General features: G+C 41.8%; 1 protein-coding gene across 7 annotated transcripts in view; it reads left to right on the top strand.

Moving 5' to 3' along the window:
* atp8a2 (ATPase phospholipid transporting 8A2) overlaps positions 1–13396 on the top strand; it is a 589180-nt gene that overhangs the window by 293141 nt on the left and 282643 nt on the right. For all 7 annotated transcript variants that reach the window (XM_063054225.1, XM_063054230.1, XM_063054229.1 and 4 more), the window contains 4 exons: positions 1671–1776; positions 6588–6670; positions 7369–7418; positions 8127–8196. In XM_063054225.1, coding sequence (XP_062910295.1) covers positions 1671–1776; positions 6588–6670; positions 7369–7418; positions 8127–8196 — 309 coding nt within the window. The remainder of the gene's footprint in view (positions 1–1670; positions 1777–6587; positions 6671–7368; positions 7419–8126; positions 8197–13396) is intronic.

The raw sequence follows: 13396 nt of genomic DNA, 5'->3' as shown, positions 1-13396 counted from the left end.
CCTCTAGAAGACTGAAGAAATTTAGTGTATATCCCTGTCGACCTTTAAACAATTTTTATTAATGAACTATAGAAAGCATCCTATCCGGATGCATCACAGGTTGGTGCGGTAAATGCTCTGTCTGTGACACAGTCTAGCACACTATGGAAACTAGCCTCTCCTCTATGGAGTTTGTCTATACTTCCTGCTGCCTCAGTAATGCAGCAGTATAATCAAATACCCCTCCCACTCCACTCATTCTTACTTTCTTCTTTTTGGTAGAAGATACAAAAAACCTGAAAGCATGCTCTACCTGGCTCATGGACAGCTTGTACCCTCTGTTGTAATATCCTAGTATAATAATAAGAAAAACTCGACCTCACAATCTACATTGTTATGATTTTGCACTTTATTGTCTATCTGGACTACACTTTCTCTATAGCTGTTGCATTTTATTCTGAATCCTGTTATTGTTTTACCTTGTACTATCTTAATTCAATGTGCAAAAATTTGATCGGTGTGAACTATATGGAGGAGAAGCTTTTCACTGTACCTTGTACATGTGACAGTAATAAACCCATTCCATTTTCACTTCTGTATTGTGCTGTTTCGTTATGTAGAATGAAGTGGTTAGTATACATTGCCCACGTTGATGGCCAAATAGGAATCTGTTTCAATAGTTTGTAATTCTGCATTGCACTCTGTAATCCTCAGATCCATGTATTCCCATGGTTAAGGTCAGACTCCATAATGTTTTCCCAAACACACAGGAAGACTCCCATAATCTGCTATCTAATATTTAGAAATCTTAATAGTTCGGGATCTAGTCCCGCAGGAGATGTTTTCTGCAGACCCGTCCTGCTCACTGGAGCCTTTTCTCCTTTGCTCCTTATAGGCTTTCCAGGTTCATTGGAAAATTTATTATAATACTGAATAATATATCAAAGTGAATTAAAATTTGTGAAAGCATATTAATATGAATTTCATCCAATAGTCTAGTAAAGTTGCAGGTCCAGCACAACCAAAGTTCCCAGCATGCCAGATTATTGGAATTTTATAACATACTTATCTATGAGTTGAAGAATCAATTGTTATCTCTATAAATTTGATTACCGAGCTACAGACCAGTTATCACATGGCTCCCTGCGGTGTACTTTTCTGATAGAGACCGCTGCAGCTTGTGATTTCACAATCTATCATTGTTCATAACTCTCAGTCAATTGAATAAAAGTGATTTATTAGTTAATTTTTTTGGCACTTGTGTTTATTAGTGCTTGTTAATGTCTTCAGAACATTATAGAACACATTCATGTTGATTGAAGAATGTAATGCTATCCACCATTTTCTTCTAGCTGAAAGGCAATTTGAGTACCTAATGATAATGAGACCTTAGTGTATTTCTGATAAGGACAATCATCACACTTCATCTCGTTACTGCTAGCAGGGAGGAGGTACAGGAGCCTAAAGATATTCCCTCAACATTCTAGGAACAGTTCCCACGCCCCCCGCCCCCCGGCATCAGATTTTGTGAATGTGGATGTGACCCGTACTGTACTGCCACCACAGAACAACATTTCACTGTATGTGTCAGTGATATTAAACCTGATTACATTTCTGGTACCTCATTTGTCAAAGTACTTAATATCTGTTACCATTACTACTTCATTTCCACACTCTATGCTTCTTTTCAGCCAACTGCCAATGAAATCCAGGAATTTCTCATTATGATGGCAATTTGTCATACAGTCGTTCCTGAAACAGATGGCAATGATGTTAAGTACCAGGGCTCATCACCAGGTAAGAGAACTTAAAAGCAATTGTAGAATTGGGATTAATGCACAATTAAGCCCATATATACATTTCTTAAGCACCAGATTCCTTTCTCACAGATGTAAAATATGTTATTTGGACTGAACTTGGATTCGGAGTATTTGGTTCTTATTGGACAAGAATTGCTGAGGAACAAGCAACCATTATCACATCTGCTGCCGAAAATAGTCCTTACATTTGTGCATTCATTGATTATTCGGTTGATTTTAAACCCTGATATGTTTGTTGCATATATAATTTATAACCTTTAAGATCACTTTCATGTATAAAAAGCCTGTTGCAACCATCAATTCAATTGAATGTAGTGTTTGTCTAGATCTTGTGCATAAACTTAAATAGTTGGTGATAAATTTCCAGGAAAGTAGATCTGTTCAAATTGCAATTAAAAAGAGGATGGGCTAAAAGGATTGCTATTTCTCTGTAATTTGTTGCTCTGACAAATCTTTGATTGTCAGTTGATTGTGAGGCATAATATCCAAGTTAAGAATACTGATGTTTATCATTCATTTGGGCACCAGTGCAAACACAACAGTGGTTGAATATTGATGCCTATATAGAAAAAGGCATTGATATCAGTTGTATCTATTTTCATTTAATTTAGCATCATTGGTTACTACATTACAGACCATGTGTGCTCATGTTAAAGCATCCACATTTGTAATTTGTATTAATTGATAGGTTGTGTGGGTGGGGGAAGGGAGGCTGTTATCATGATCAATCCTGGCCTCCAGTATTGAGTTTGCACATTATCCCTGTGACTCAGGTGTTCTGGTTTCTGGTTTCTTCCTTTATCCTGATGATGTACTGATTAGTGGGTTAATTGGCTGCTGTAAATTACTCTCTATATGCATGGCAAAATAATCAGGACTATGAAAAAGAATAAGCTACAGGAACATAAGTGGAGATGAGAGGAGAATGAGATTAATGGAATGCTCTAAGAACCATTGTAGACTGATTAGCTGAATGGCCTCCTATCTCGTAAGGAAATAAAATGAATAAATAAAAAATTAACGTGTAATTACATTGTATGGTATTTGGCTGGATCTTTTAAGAGCTTGTCCTACTTACAGGAGAATTGGAGGTGGACTAAAAAAAATCCAAAGTTAAGGTGAAAAGAATGGAAAATAAAATACTTTGTGGAAACATGGAGGGCTGTAGCAAAAACTTGAAACTAAAATATTATGTCATTGGAGCTGGAAGGTCTCTGGCAGCAGCAGCAGGGGCAATGGTCAGGAAATGATCAGTGAATTTTGTAGGCTAGACAATAAGAATAGGCAAATAGAATATGACAGAGCGAGGTGTCTCCCAGTGGAGGTTGGTTGTAGGGGATTCATAGCCCGTTCTTTAGTTAGGGCCTTCAGCATTTTGGGCATCGAGGGAGAGAGGAAGAGGAGAGCCATCCGCAGTACCACCGATGCGGCAGAGAGGGCCTCAAGATGGCTGTGGCTCAAAAGAGGGGAGCCATGGAGTCATAAGTAGCTAGCCATCTGGACACAAGCTGGGGTCTGATCAGCCCCGACTGGGTCACCTGGAGGAGGTTGTATGATGTTGAAAGACCCGAAACACCCGATGATTCCAGGAACATCACATGTGTCCAGAAGCATCAATAGATGTATGTACACAGTGATACATTTACAAAGCCATGTAATTTTGAAGGAATATCAAAAATATTACTGGCAGCAAAAGTTTGGGTTTGGCTGGGTAATAAAGAATGGTTTATAATCATCACACCAGAGGAAGAAAGAACTGCATTTTGTAGAGACTCCTCTGATCAGAGCTTGCCCAAAATTTGATGGTAACTTCTTCCACATTGAATTGATTCTCTCTGAAATTAATGAAGTGTTTCCATTTGTTATTTTTCTGTGTGTGCTACATGTGATTTCTATGCAAATCAGACTTAGGATGATATGATTCCCCATGCAATGCTTCTATTCTGCTTTTGCCACATTGCAGGTAAAATTAGAACTTAGGTGCAAACATAATGCAATTGGGCCAGGTACTGTGCTAGTTCTTTCTGACTTGTTTGGCTTTGCTATCACAACAGCCTCATAGGAGTCTTTGTGTCTCCTTGCTATTTGCCAATACTTTCTAGGCCTTCTCAAATAGCTGTAAGTGGAAGAAGCATGTAGGGAACAGATGCACTGTGGCCAGAGAATGGAAGTGAGTTTCAATTCTTCCTCCCTACTCTTCACCTTCCGACTGTCTGAGTCCTTGGGGCCCACCCACTTTGCCTGGGAGCAAAGACCATGTCAGGCCTGGTTCAGTATTAGTGCCCTCCACCCTGTTTGCAACACAACCCAGTCCAGCCTTGCAGGGGCCACCTTACCTGATAGATCTTGCCATGGCTGCCAACTTTCTCTTATGTAGATTGACTCTTATTGCTAATCTTCAACTACCTAAATTTCTCAGATACTAATAATGTTTTCAGCAGCAATACCTGGTCAAAATGATTGGAAGTGCTGCTATGATTATGATATTTCTTAGAGTGCACTAAAATTTCTAGGTTTATATGCATGGAACCATGGCATTGAGTTTAAGAGCCGAGAGGTAATGTTACAGCTATATAGGACCCTGGTCAGACCCCACTTGGAGTACTGTGCTCACTGCTGGTCACCTTACTACAGGAAAGGTATGGAAACTATAGAAAGGGTGCAGAGGAGATATACAAGGATGTTGCCTGGATGCCTTTTGGGAATAGGTTGAGTGAACTCGGCCTTTTCTCCTTGGAGCGACGGAGGATGAGAGGTGACCTGATAGAGGTGTACAGTATAAGATGATGAGAGGCATTGATCGTGTGGATAGTCAGAGGCTTTTTCCCAGGGCTGAAATGGTTAACACAAGAGGGCACAGTTTTAAGGTGCTTGGGAGTAGGTACAGAGGAGATGTCAGGGATAAATTTTTTACGCAGAGGGTGGTGAGTGCATGGAATGGGTAGCCGGCGACGGTGGTGGAGGTGGATACAATAGGATCTTTTAAGAGACTCCTGAGTAGGTACATGGAGCTTAAAAAAATAGAGGCCTATGGGTAACCCTAGGTAATTATTAAAGTAAGTACATGTTTGGCATAGCATTGTGGTCCGAAGGGCCTGTATTGTGCTGTAGGTTTTCTATGTTTCTAACATTGAAACTGTATGGCACCCAAAGAGGCCCTTTGGCCCACAATATCTGTGCTGACCATGATGCCAATCCAACAAATCCCATCTGCCCACACATGGCCAATATCCCTCTATTCCCTGACCATGTGCCTGTCTAAATGCCGCTTAACAGTTGCTATTGTATCCACTTCCTCTCTCAGTGCATTGCAGGCACCTACCACTCTATGAAATAAAGAAATAGAAATTAAAAATAACTTGATTCGTAAATCACCTTTAAACTTTCTCCCTCTCATCTTAAAGCTATGCTCTCCAGTATTTGACTTTCCGTGTTGGGGGCAGGGGGGAAACAGTTCTGATTTTCTACCCTATCTACGCCCCCCCCACCCCCATAATTTTATATATTTCTGCAATTTTGTCCCTCAGTTTCCAGTGCTCAGAGAAAACCAGTCCAGGTTATAACCTCTGCTTATAATTATTACTCTCAAAACTATACAATAGTTTGGTAAACCTCTTTTGCATAACTCTAAAGCTTTTACACCCCTCTTGCAAATTGACAAGCAGAACTACACATAGGTTTTCAAATGTGGGCTAACCGAAACATCATCTAACTGCAAAGTTACTTCCTGATATTTAGACTCAACACTGACTGCATCGCTTCTTTATCACCTTATCTACTTGTGTGTTACCTCTTTCACAGAGCCATGAACTTACACCCAAGATCCCTCTGTGTGTCATTGCCACTTAGGGTCCTTCCATTTATTCTATACTTTCCTTTTGCAATTAACCTCCCAAAGTAAAACACCTCACACTTGTCTGGGTTGAACTCTATCTGGTATTGTACATGAGCAGTAGTATATTGTTCTGATGCAGGCAAAAAGGGACAGCCAGCTGGTGTATAGCAAACTGTAATGATCTAGGTTACCAGACGAATTTATTTTTGTGTTGATTGTGAGATAAATATGCATCAAGACTTCAGGAAATCTCTCCAGCTCTGTTTATATTCACCTGAAAGAGAACTAAGATAGTATGTCAAGTTATCTTCAAATAAAGGAATCCACAGAAATTTCATGCTGGATTGTGCTTCAGGAACAGATCTGTAAAATGCTGCCTTTTGTGTGGATGTCAGAACGCCATACGAGGCAAGGCAGACACTAATGAGGATTAAAGTGTGGATATGGGTGAATTTGAAGTTGGGACTGAGGCAGGGTATGTTTCACAGATGGAGGTCAGTGGAGGTCATTTGTCTGCTGATAGCAGGAGACAAATAGAGAAGGGATCTTGCCCATGATCTCTGTTATCCACAGAAATCCTCTTGGTCCCTTCAAAATCCCAGGGATGCCCACCAGAAATTGTCAAGCCTAAGAATGAATCTATTATGGCCAGAAAAGAGGTGTATCATGTGGAGTTGCTGTGTGAGCAAGTCCTCACAAGCTCCAAAGGACTATGTTGTGAAGCGAAAGGTTTTGGAACTTTATTCTAATTCAGCCTGTAATGTTCTAAAAGCAGAAGGACTGTTGCGTGGGAAATGACGTCAATCCAAATGTCTTGTTCAGCATCTGCATCCAGTTGACAAGGGTGCATTGCGGCTAGCAGTGACCGGTCACTAGATAGTTTTTTTTTATTACATGAGGTAGTGGTCCTCCTATTTATTTGGGTAGTTGCTGACAGATGTAATTTTGTGCAGATGAAAATTCATTGGTAAAAGCGGCAAAGAAGCTTGGATTTGTTTTCACTGCAAGAACGCCAGATTCTGTCGTTGTAGATGTTGTGAGTAAACCTGTTTATCTTTACTTTTGGAGGTGGTGTAAAAGAGAAGGGTAGGGTATGGAAGGGTAGAGGTAGTTTGATGGAACCATACCAGCAGTAGTTAGGTTTGATGCTGGTTGGACTTGTCTGCATTCATGTACCTCTTAATTATTTTTGGGGCATTTTATTTGGGCATTGAAATGTTAATTCTGGAAAATCTTGATGACAACACTCGGTCGCCTTAAAAGAAACTACATGTGTTCAATCATTTTATGTGTAAGAAGTTTTGCATATGTGTGCAGAGCTGCGGTATGACCCTAAACTTTATGATAGATGCTGTCACATTTGTCACAATGTTGCTGGACCCAATGTGTAGTCAACAGCAAAGCCCAGTCTTGGTGGAATTCCTCAGCATTATGCTGTTATGGAGAAGTGGCTCCACTCTCTGAGGCCACATCACTGCTGATACCTCACTAATGCCCCAGTGTAGGTGAATGTTTGCAGTCACAAAGATTAGGCAGTGGTTCCAGGTAACAGCTCAGAATTTGCTTTTTTTTCCCCCAAAAAATATGCTTTCTATAACTATCCATGGAAAATGTTAGTTTGTATTGATAGTTCCTATTTTGAGTATGCATTATTTGCTGAGGGAAGTCTATGTAATCCATAAGTGCATGAGAGGTAATCCAGATAAAATGATTGTTTTATTTCTTACTTGCCAGATGGGAAAGGAGCAGATATATGAGCTTTTGAATGTTCTGGAATTTTCCAGGTACTGCTTCCATCATTTCATTCATTAAAAGGTCCAGTCACAAAGCAAAAAAAAAAATCATATGTGCCTTATGTCCTCTCTATTGCTTCTCTTCTATCCCACCACCCTGCCCCCTCACCACCACCCTCTGCCCCCTTGTGTCCCTCCTTTCATACCTCAGTTCTTCATCCTCTTGTTATTTCCCTGTTGCAGCTTGCCATCAACCCTGCTGCATTCCTCCCTCCCTCTCCACATTCTCGCCCATCCTCCTGACCCAGCCGCTCCTTGTGTCTTCCCTTTCCTGTCCTGTCTTCCTCCACGTCACCTATCCTCTATTCAAAGTTATGATCAAATATGTGACTTGTAAACAGTAAAATTGTGTGGATTAGTTGAGGAAAATGTTTGTTTTATGTTCTGTTTATCTTTTTTATGAAAGAAGTATTGGTTTGTTAAAGATAGTTTTATTTAAAACTGCAGATAGGTTTAATATGGTCCAGTTAATTGGATTAGATGCTTGAGTACAGGTAACAACAGCTTGCTCAGAGTAAGCTCTGGCTGATGATGCGTAGTGTGAAAATAAATAATTCCCTAAAAACACTTTAACTTTGAAATAGTAAAAGTAATCCACAGCAACTAGGTACATTGATATAAAAATAAAATAACATCGCTCAGCTGTTGTAATTTTTTATTATTCATAATCTTGTTGTGAATTTCCTTTCTGTCCACTAGCAACAGGAAGCGAATGTCAGTGATTGTTAGGATACCATCTGGAAAGATCCGACTATACTGTAAAGGAGCAGTAAGTACCTGGACAATGTTTTCACTCGTGCACCAAATAGCACAAACCTGATTACACATATTTAGAAGTTAGTTTATTTCAAAATATTTGATGTACAATGATTTTAAGGGATTTGTGGCTAATTTAAATGCAGGACCTGAAGTTCATTTTATCAATGTTTTATGTGGATCCAGTTATACCCTAGATTTAATTCCGGTTTATGTTCAATGTAATGATCTAATCTGAAACATCAATCACTGCTTTGTAAGTACAGCCAATGATTAAATCCACTAAAGTTCAAAATGTTCCTAGAACCTTGCTTATCTGTTTTATTTTTATGCATATTTTTAAAAAAGCAAGCCAACTCTGCTACTATTCATGCTGCCCAGCTCTAAATGTGAACAAGTGGAAGATGGAAAAGTTATGGTACAACCATGTATAATTCTGGCCACCATACTATAGAAGGGGTACAATTATACTGAAGAGGCCAAGAATATTTAATGCCTGTAATGGACGTTTCAATTATGAAGCAAGACAGACTGCACTTGGAGTATTGTGAGCAGTTTTGGGCCTCTTATCTAAGAAAAAAGATGTGTTGATGTTGGAGAGGGTCCAGAGGAGGTTCATGAGAATGATTCTGGGAATAAAAGGGTTAATGTATGAGGAGCGTTTGATGACCATGGGCCTGTACCTACTGGAATTTAGAAGAATGAAGGGGGAATCTCTTTGAAATCTATTGAATGTTGAAAGACGTAGATAGACTGGATGTGGAGAGGATGTTTCCTATAATGGGGGAGTCTAGGACCAGAGGGCACAACCTCAGAATAGGGGAATGTCCATTTAGAATGATGAGCAGGAATTTTTTTAGTCAGAGAGTGGTGAATCTGTAGAACTTATTGCCACAGACGGCTGTGGAAGCCAAGACATTGGGTATATTTAAAGTGATTATTTAGAGATACAGCTTGGAACAGGCCCTTCTGGCCCAACTGAACTACACCACCCAGCAACTTACTTTTTTTTTAACCCTAGCCTAATCACAGAACAATTTACAATAACCAATTAACCTACTAACCGGTACATTTTTGGAATGTGGGAGGAAACCAGAGCACTTGAAGGACACCCACACACACACGGGAAAAACCTACAGACTTTCTTACAGGGGACGTCAAAATTGAACTCCGAACCGCAGCGCCCTGAGCTGTGATAGCGTCATGCTAACCGCTATGTTGCTGTGGCACCTAACGGTATTAAGGGCATCAAAGGTAACAGGAAGAAGGCAGGAGAATGAGATTGACAGGGATAATAAAACAGTGATGACAGAATGGTGAAGCAGACTTGATGGGCTGAATGGCCTAATTCTGCTTCTGTGTCGTGTGGAAATATGCTGTGTTTGTTTTCCTTGAAGTAGAGCAGATGGAGCAAGGACCTTCAAGAAATATACAAAATTGTGAGTGGCTTGGCTGGAGTAGATGGCAGGGGTCCACCCCCCCCCCCCATGGCAGAGGAATCTAAACTAGAGGGCAGATGTTTAGCATAAGAGATGAGAGGCCCCAGTTGAGAGAAGAAAGAACATTTTCATCCAGAGGAGTGTTAAATCTGGAATGCTCTGCCTGAAGCAGTTACACTTGCATCATTTAAGGAGTGCAGCCAGTCCCTGGGTTACTGTCCATAAACTGATGTTGTTTTCCTATGTGGCAGAAATAAACAATTACAGTTGATTAACATGAACATTTATTTATTGCTTCCCTTATGATGGTACAGAATCAGAATGTCCCTCATCCACTAGCTAGTTTGACAGCCTCTCAGTATCAATAGATGTTTCATTGTTTGATTAAATGATTTTACAAGAGTTAAGGGAAGAGACTTGCCTTGGCAGTTTCCAAAGCAAATTGCTTTCAGTGTTCTCCCACTGTGAACTGCCAGCTACATCCTTAAACACAATGTATCTGTTTAATTATTGATGGGAGTTACTTATTGATGAGTTGTTTTTTTTGAGACTAACTTTCTGTTGAATTAACTAGCTGCTGCTACTCATAGAACTTAAAAGGTATTGCCCCCCCCCCAGAAGTTGTCATGTTTTATTGTTTTACAACATTGAATCACAGTGGATCTAATTTGGCTTTTTTGACACTGACAGAAAAAAACACTTTCATGTGAGAGTGAAAACAGATCTCTACAAAGTGATCTAAATTATTTACAAATATAAAACAAAAAAGAATTGATTACATAATTATTCACCCCTTTTAATTTGACACACCAAATCATCATTGGTGCAGCCAATTGGTTTTAGAAGTCACATAATTAGTTAAATGGAGATCACCTGTGTGCAGTCAGGCTGGCTCAATTGATTGTAGTAAAAAACACCTGTATCTGGACGGTCCAACTGCTCGTGAGTCAGTATCCTGGCAAAAACTACACCATGAAGACAAAGGAACACTCCAAGCAACTCTGCGAAAAGGTTATTGAAAAGCACTCGTCAGGAGATGAATATGTAGAAACATAGAAAACCTACGGCACAATACAGGCCCTTCGGCCCACAAGGCTGTGCCAAACATGTCCTTACCTTAGAACTACCTAGGCTTACTCATAGCCCTCTATTTTTCTAAGCTCCATGTATCCATCCAGGAGTCTCTTAAAAGACCCTATCATTTCCGCCTCCGCCGGCAGCCCATTCCAATTACTCACCACTCTCTGCATAAAGAAAAACTTACCCCTGACATCTCCTCTGTACTTACTTCCAAGCACCTTAAAACTGTGCCCTCTCATGCTAGCCATTTCAACCCTGGGAAAAAGTCTCTGGCTATCTACACAATCAGTGCTTCTCATTATCTTGTACACCTCTATTAGGTCACCTCTCATCCTCCGCCGCTCCAAGGAGAAAAGGCCGAGGTCACTCAACCTATTCTCGTAAGGCATAGCCCTAATCCAGGCAACATCCTTGTAAATCTCCTCTGCACCCTTTCTATGGTTTCCACGTCCTTCCTGCAGTGAGGCGACCAGAATTGAGTACAGTATTCCAAGTGGGGTCTGACCAGGGTCCTGTATAGCTGCAACATTACCTCTTGGCTCTTAAACTCAATCCCACAATTGATGAAGGCCAATACTCTGTATGCCTTCTTAACAAAGAGTCAACCTGTGTAGCAGCTTTGCGTATCCTATGGACTCGGACCCCTCTGATCCTCCACGCTGCCGAGAGTCTTACCATTAATACTATATCCTGCCATCATATTTGACCTACCAAAATGAACCACCTCACACTTATCTGGGTTGAACTCCATCTGCCACTTCTCAGCCCATTTTTTGCATCCTATCAGTGTTCCGCTATAACCTTTGACAACCCTCCACACTATCCACAGCACCCCAACCTTTGTGTCATCAGCAAATTTACTAACTCATCCCTCCACTTCATTTATAAAAATCATGAAGAGTAGGGGTCCCTTGAGGTACACCTTTGGTCACCGGCCTCCATGCAGAATATGACCCGTCTACAACCACTCTTTGCCTTCTGTGGGCAAACCAGTTCTGGATCCACAAAACAATGTCCCCTTGGATCCCGTGCATCCTTACTTTCTCAATAAGCCTTGCATGGGATACCTTATCAAATGCCTTGTTAAAATCCATATACACTACATCTACGGCTCTACCCTCATTAATGTGTTTAGTCATATCCTCAAAACATTCATTCAGGCTCATAAGGCATGACCTGCCTTTGACAAAGCCGTGCTGACTATTCCTAATCATATTATGCCTCTCCAAATGTTCATAAATACTGCCTCTCAGGATCTTCTCCATCAACTTACCAACCACTGAAGTGAGACTCACCGGTCTATAATTTCCTGGGCTATCTCTACTCCCTTTCTTGAATAAGGGAACAACATCCACAACCCTCCAATCCTCCGGAACCTCTCCTGTCCTCATTGATGATGCAAAGATCATCTCCAGAGGCTCAGCAATCTTCTCCCTCGATTCCCACAGTAGCCTGGGGTATATCCGATCCGATCCCGGTGACTTATCCAACTTAAACAACAGGAATTCTGCAGATGCTGGAAATTCAAGCAACATACATCAAAGTTGCTGGTGAACGCAGCAGGCCAAGCAGCATCTATAGGAAGAGGCGCAGTCGACGTTTCAGGCCGAGACCCTTCGTCAGAACTAACTGAAGGAAGAGTGAGTAAGGGATTTGAAAGCTGGAGGGGGAGGGGGAGATGCAAAATGATAGGAGAAGACAGGAGGGGGAGGGATAGAGCCGAGAGCTGGACAGGTGATAGGCAAAAGGGGATACGAGAGGATCATGGGACAGGAGGCCTAGGGAGAAAGATGGGGGGGGGGTGACCCAGAGGATGGGCAAGAGGTATATTCAGAGGGACAGAGGGAGAAAAAGGAGAGTGAGAGAAAGAATGTGTGCATAAAAATGAGTAACAGCTGGGGTACGAGGGGGAGGTGGGGCCCAGCGGAAGTTAGAGAAGTCAATGTTCATGCCATCAGGTTGGAGGCTACCCAGACGGAATATAAGGTGTTGTTCCTCCAACCTGAGTGTGGCTTCATCTTTACAGTAGAGGAGGCCGTGGATAGACATGTCAGAATGGGAATGGGATGTGGAATTAAAATGTGTGGCCACTGGGAGATCCTGCTTTCTCTGGCGGACAGAGCGTAGATGTTCAGCAAAGCGGTCTCCCAGTCTGCGTCGGGTCTCACCAATATATAAAAGGCCACATCAGGAGCACCGGACGCAGTATATCACCCCAGTCGACTCACAGGTGAAGTGATGCCTCACCTGGAAGGACTGTTTGGGGCCCTGAATGGTGGTAAGGGAGGAAGTGTAAGGGCATGTGTAGCACTTGTTCCGCTTACACGGATAAGTGCCAGGAGGGAGATCAGTGGGGAGGGATGGGGGGAACGAATGGACAAGGGAGTTGTGTAGGGAGCGATCCCTGCGGAATGCAGAGAGAGGGGGGGAGGGAAAGATGTGCTTAGTGGTGGGATCCCGTTGGAGGTGGCGGAAGTTACGGAGAATAATATGTTGGACCCGGAGGCTGGTGGGGTGGTAGGTGAGGACCAGGGGAACCCTATTCCTAGTGGGGTGGTGGGAGGATGGAGTGAGAGCAGATGTACGTGAAATGGAGGACTACTACTGACTCTCACAGCTATCTGGACTATTCCTCTTCTCACCCTGTCTCTTGCAAAAACGCCATCCCCTTCTCGCAATTCCTCCGTCTCCGCC

This window comes from Mobula hypostoma, chromosome 7, assembly GCF_963921235.1.
Source record: "Mobula hypostoma chromosome 7, sMobHyp1.1, whole genome shotgun sequence".
Lineage (NCBI taxonomy): Eukaryota > Metazoa > Chordata > Chondrichthyes > Myliobatiformes > Myliobatidae > Mobula > Mobula hypostoma.
The sequence above is the reverse complement of the archived record's forward strand: the minus strand, read 5'-3'. Positions and strand labels throughout refer to the sequence as shown.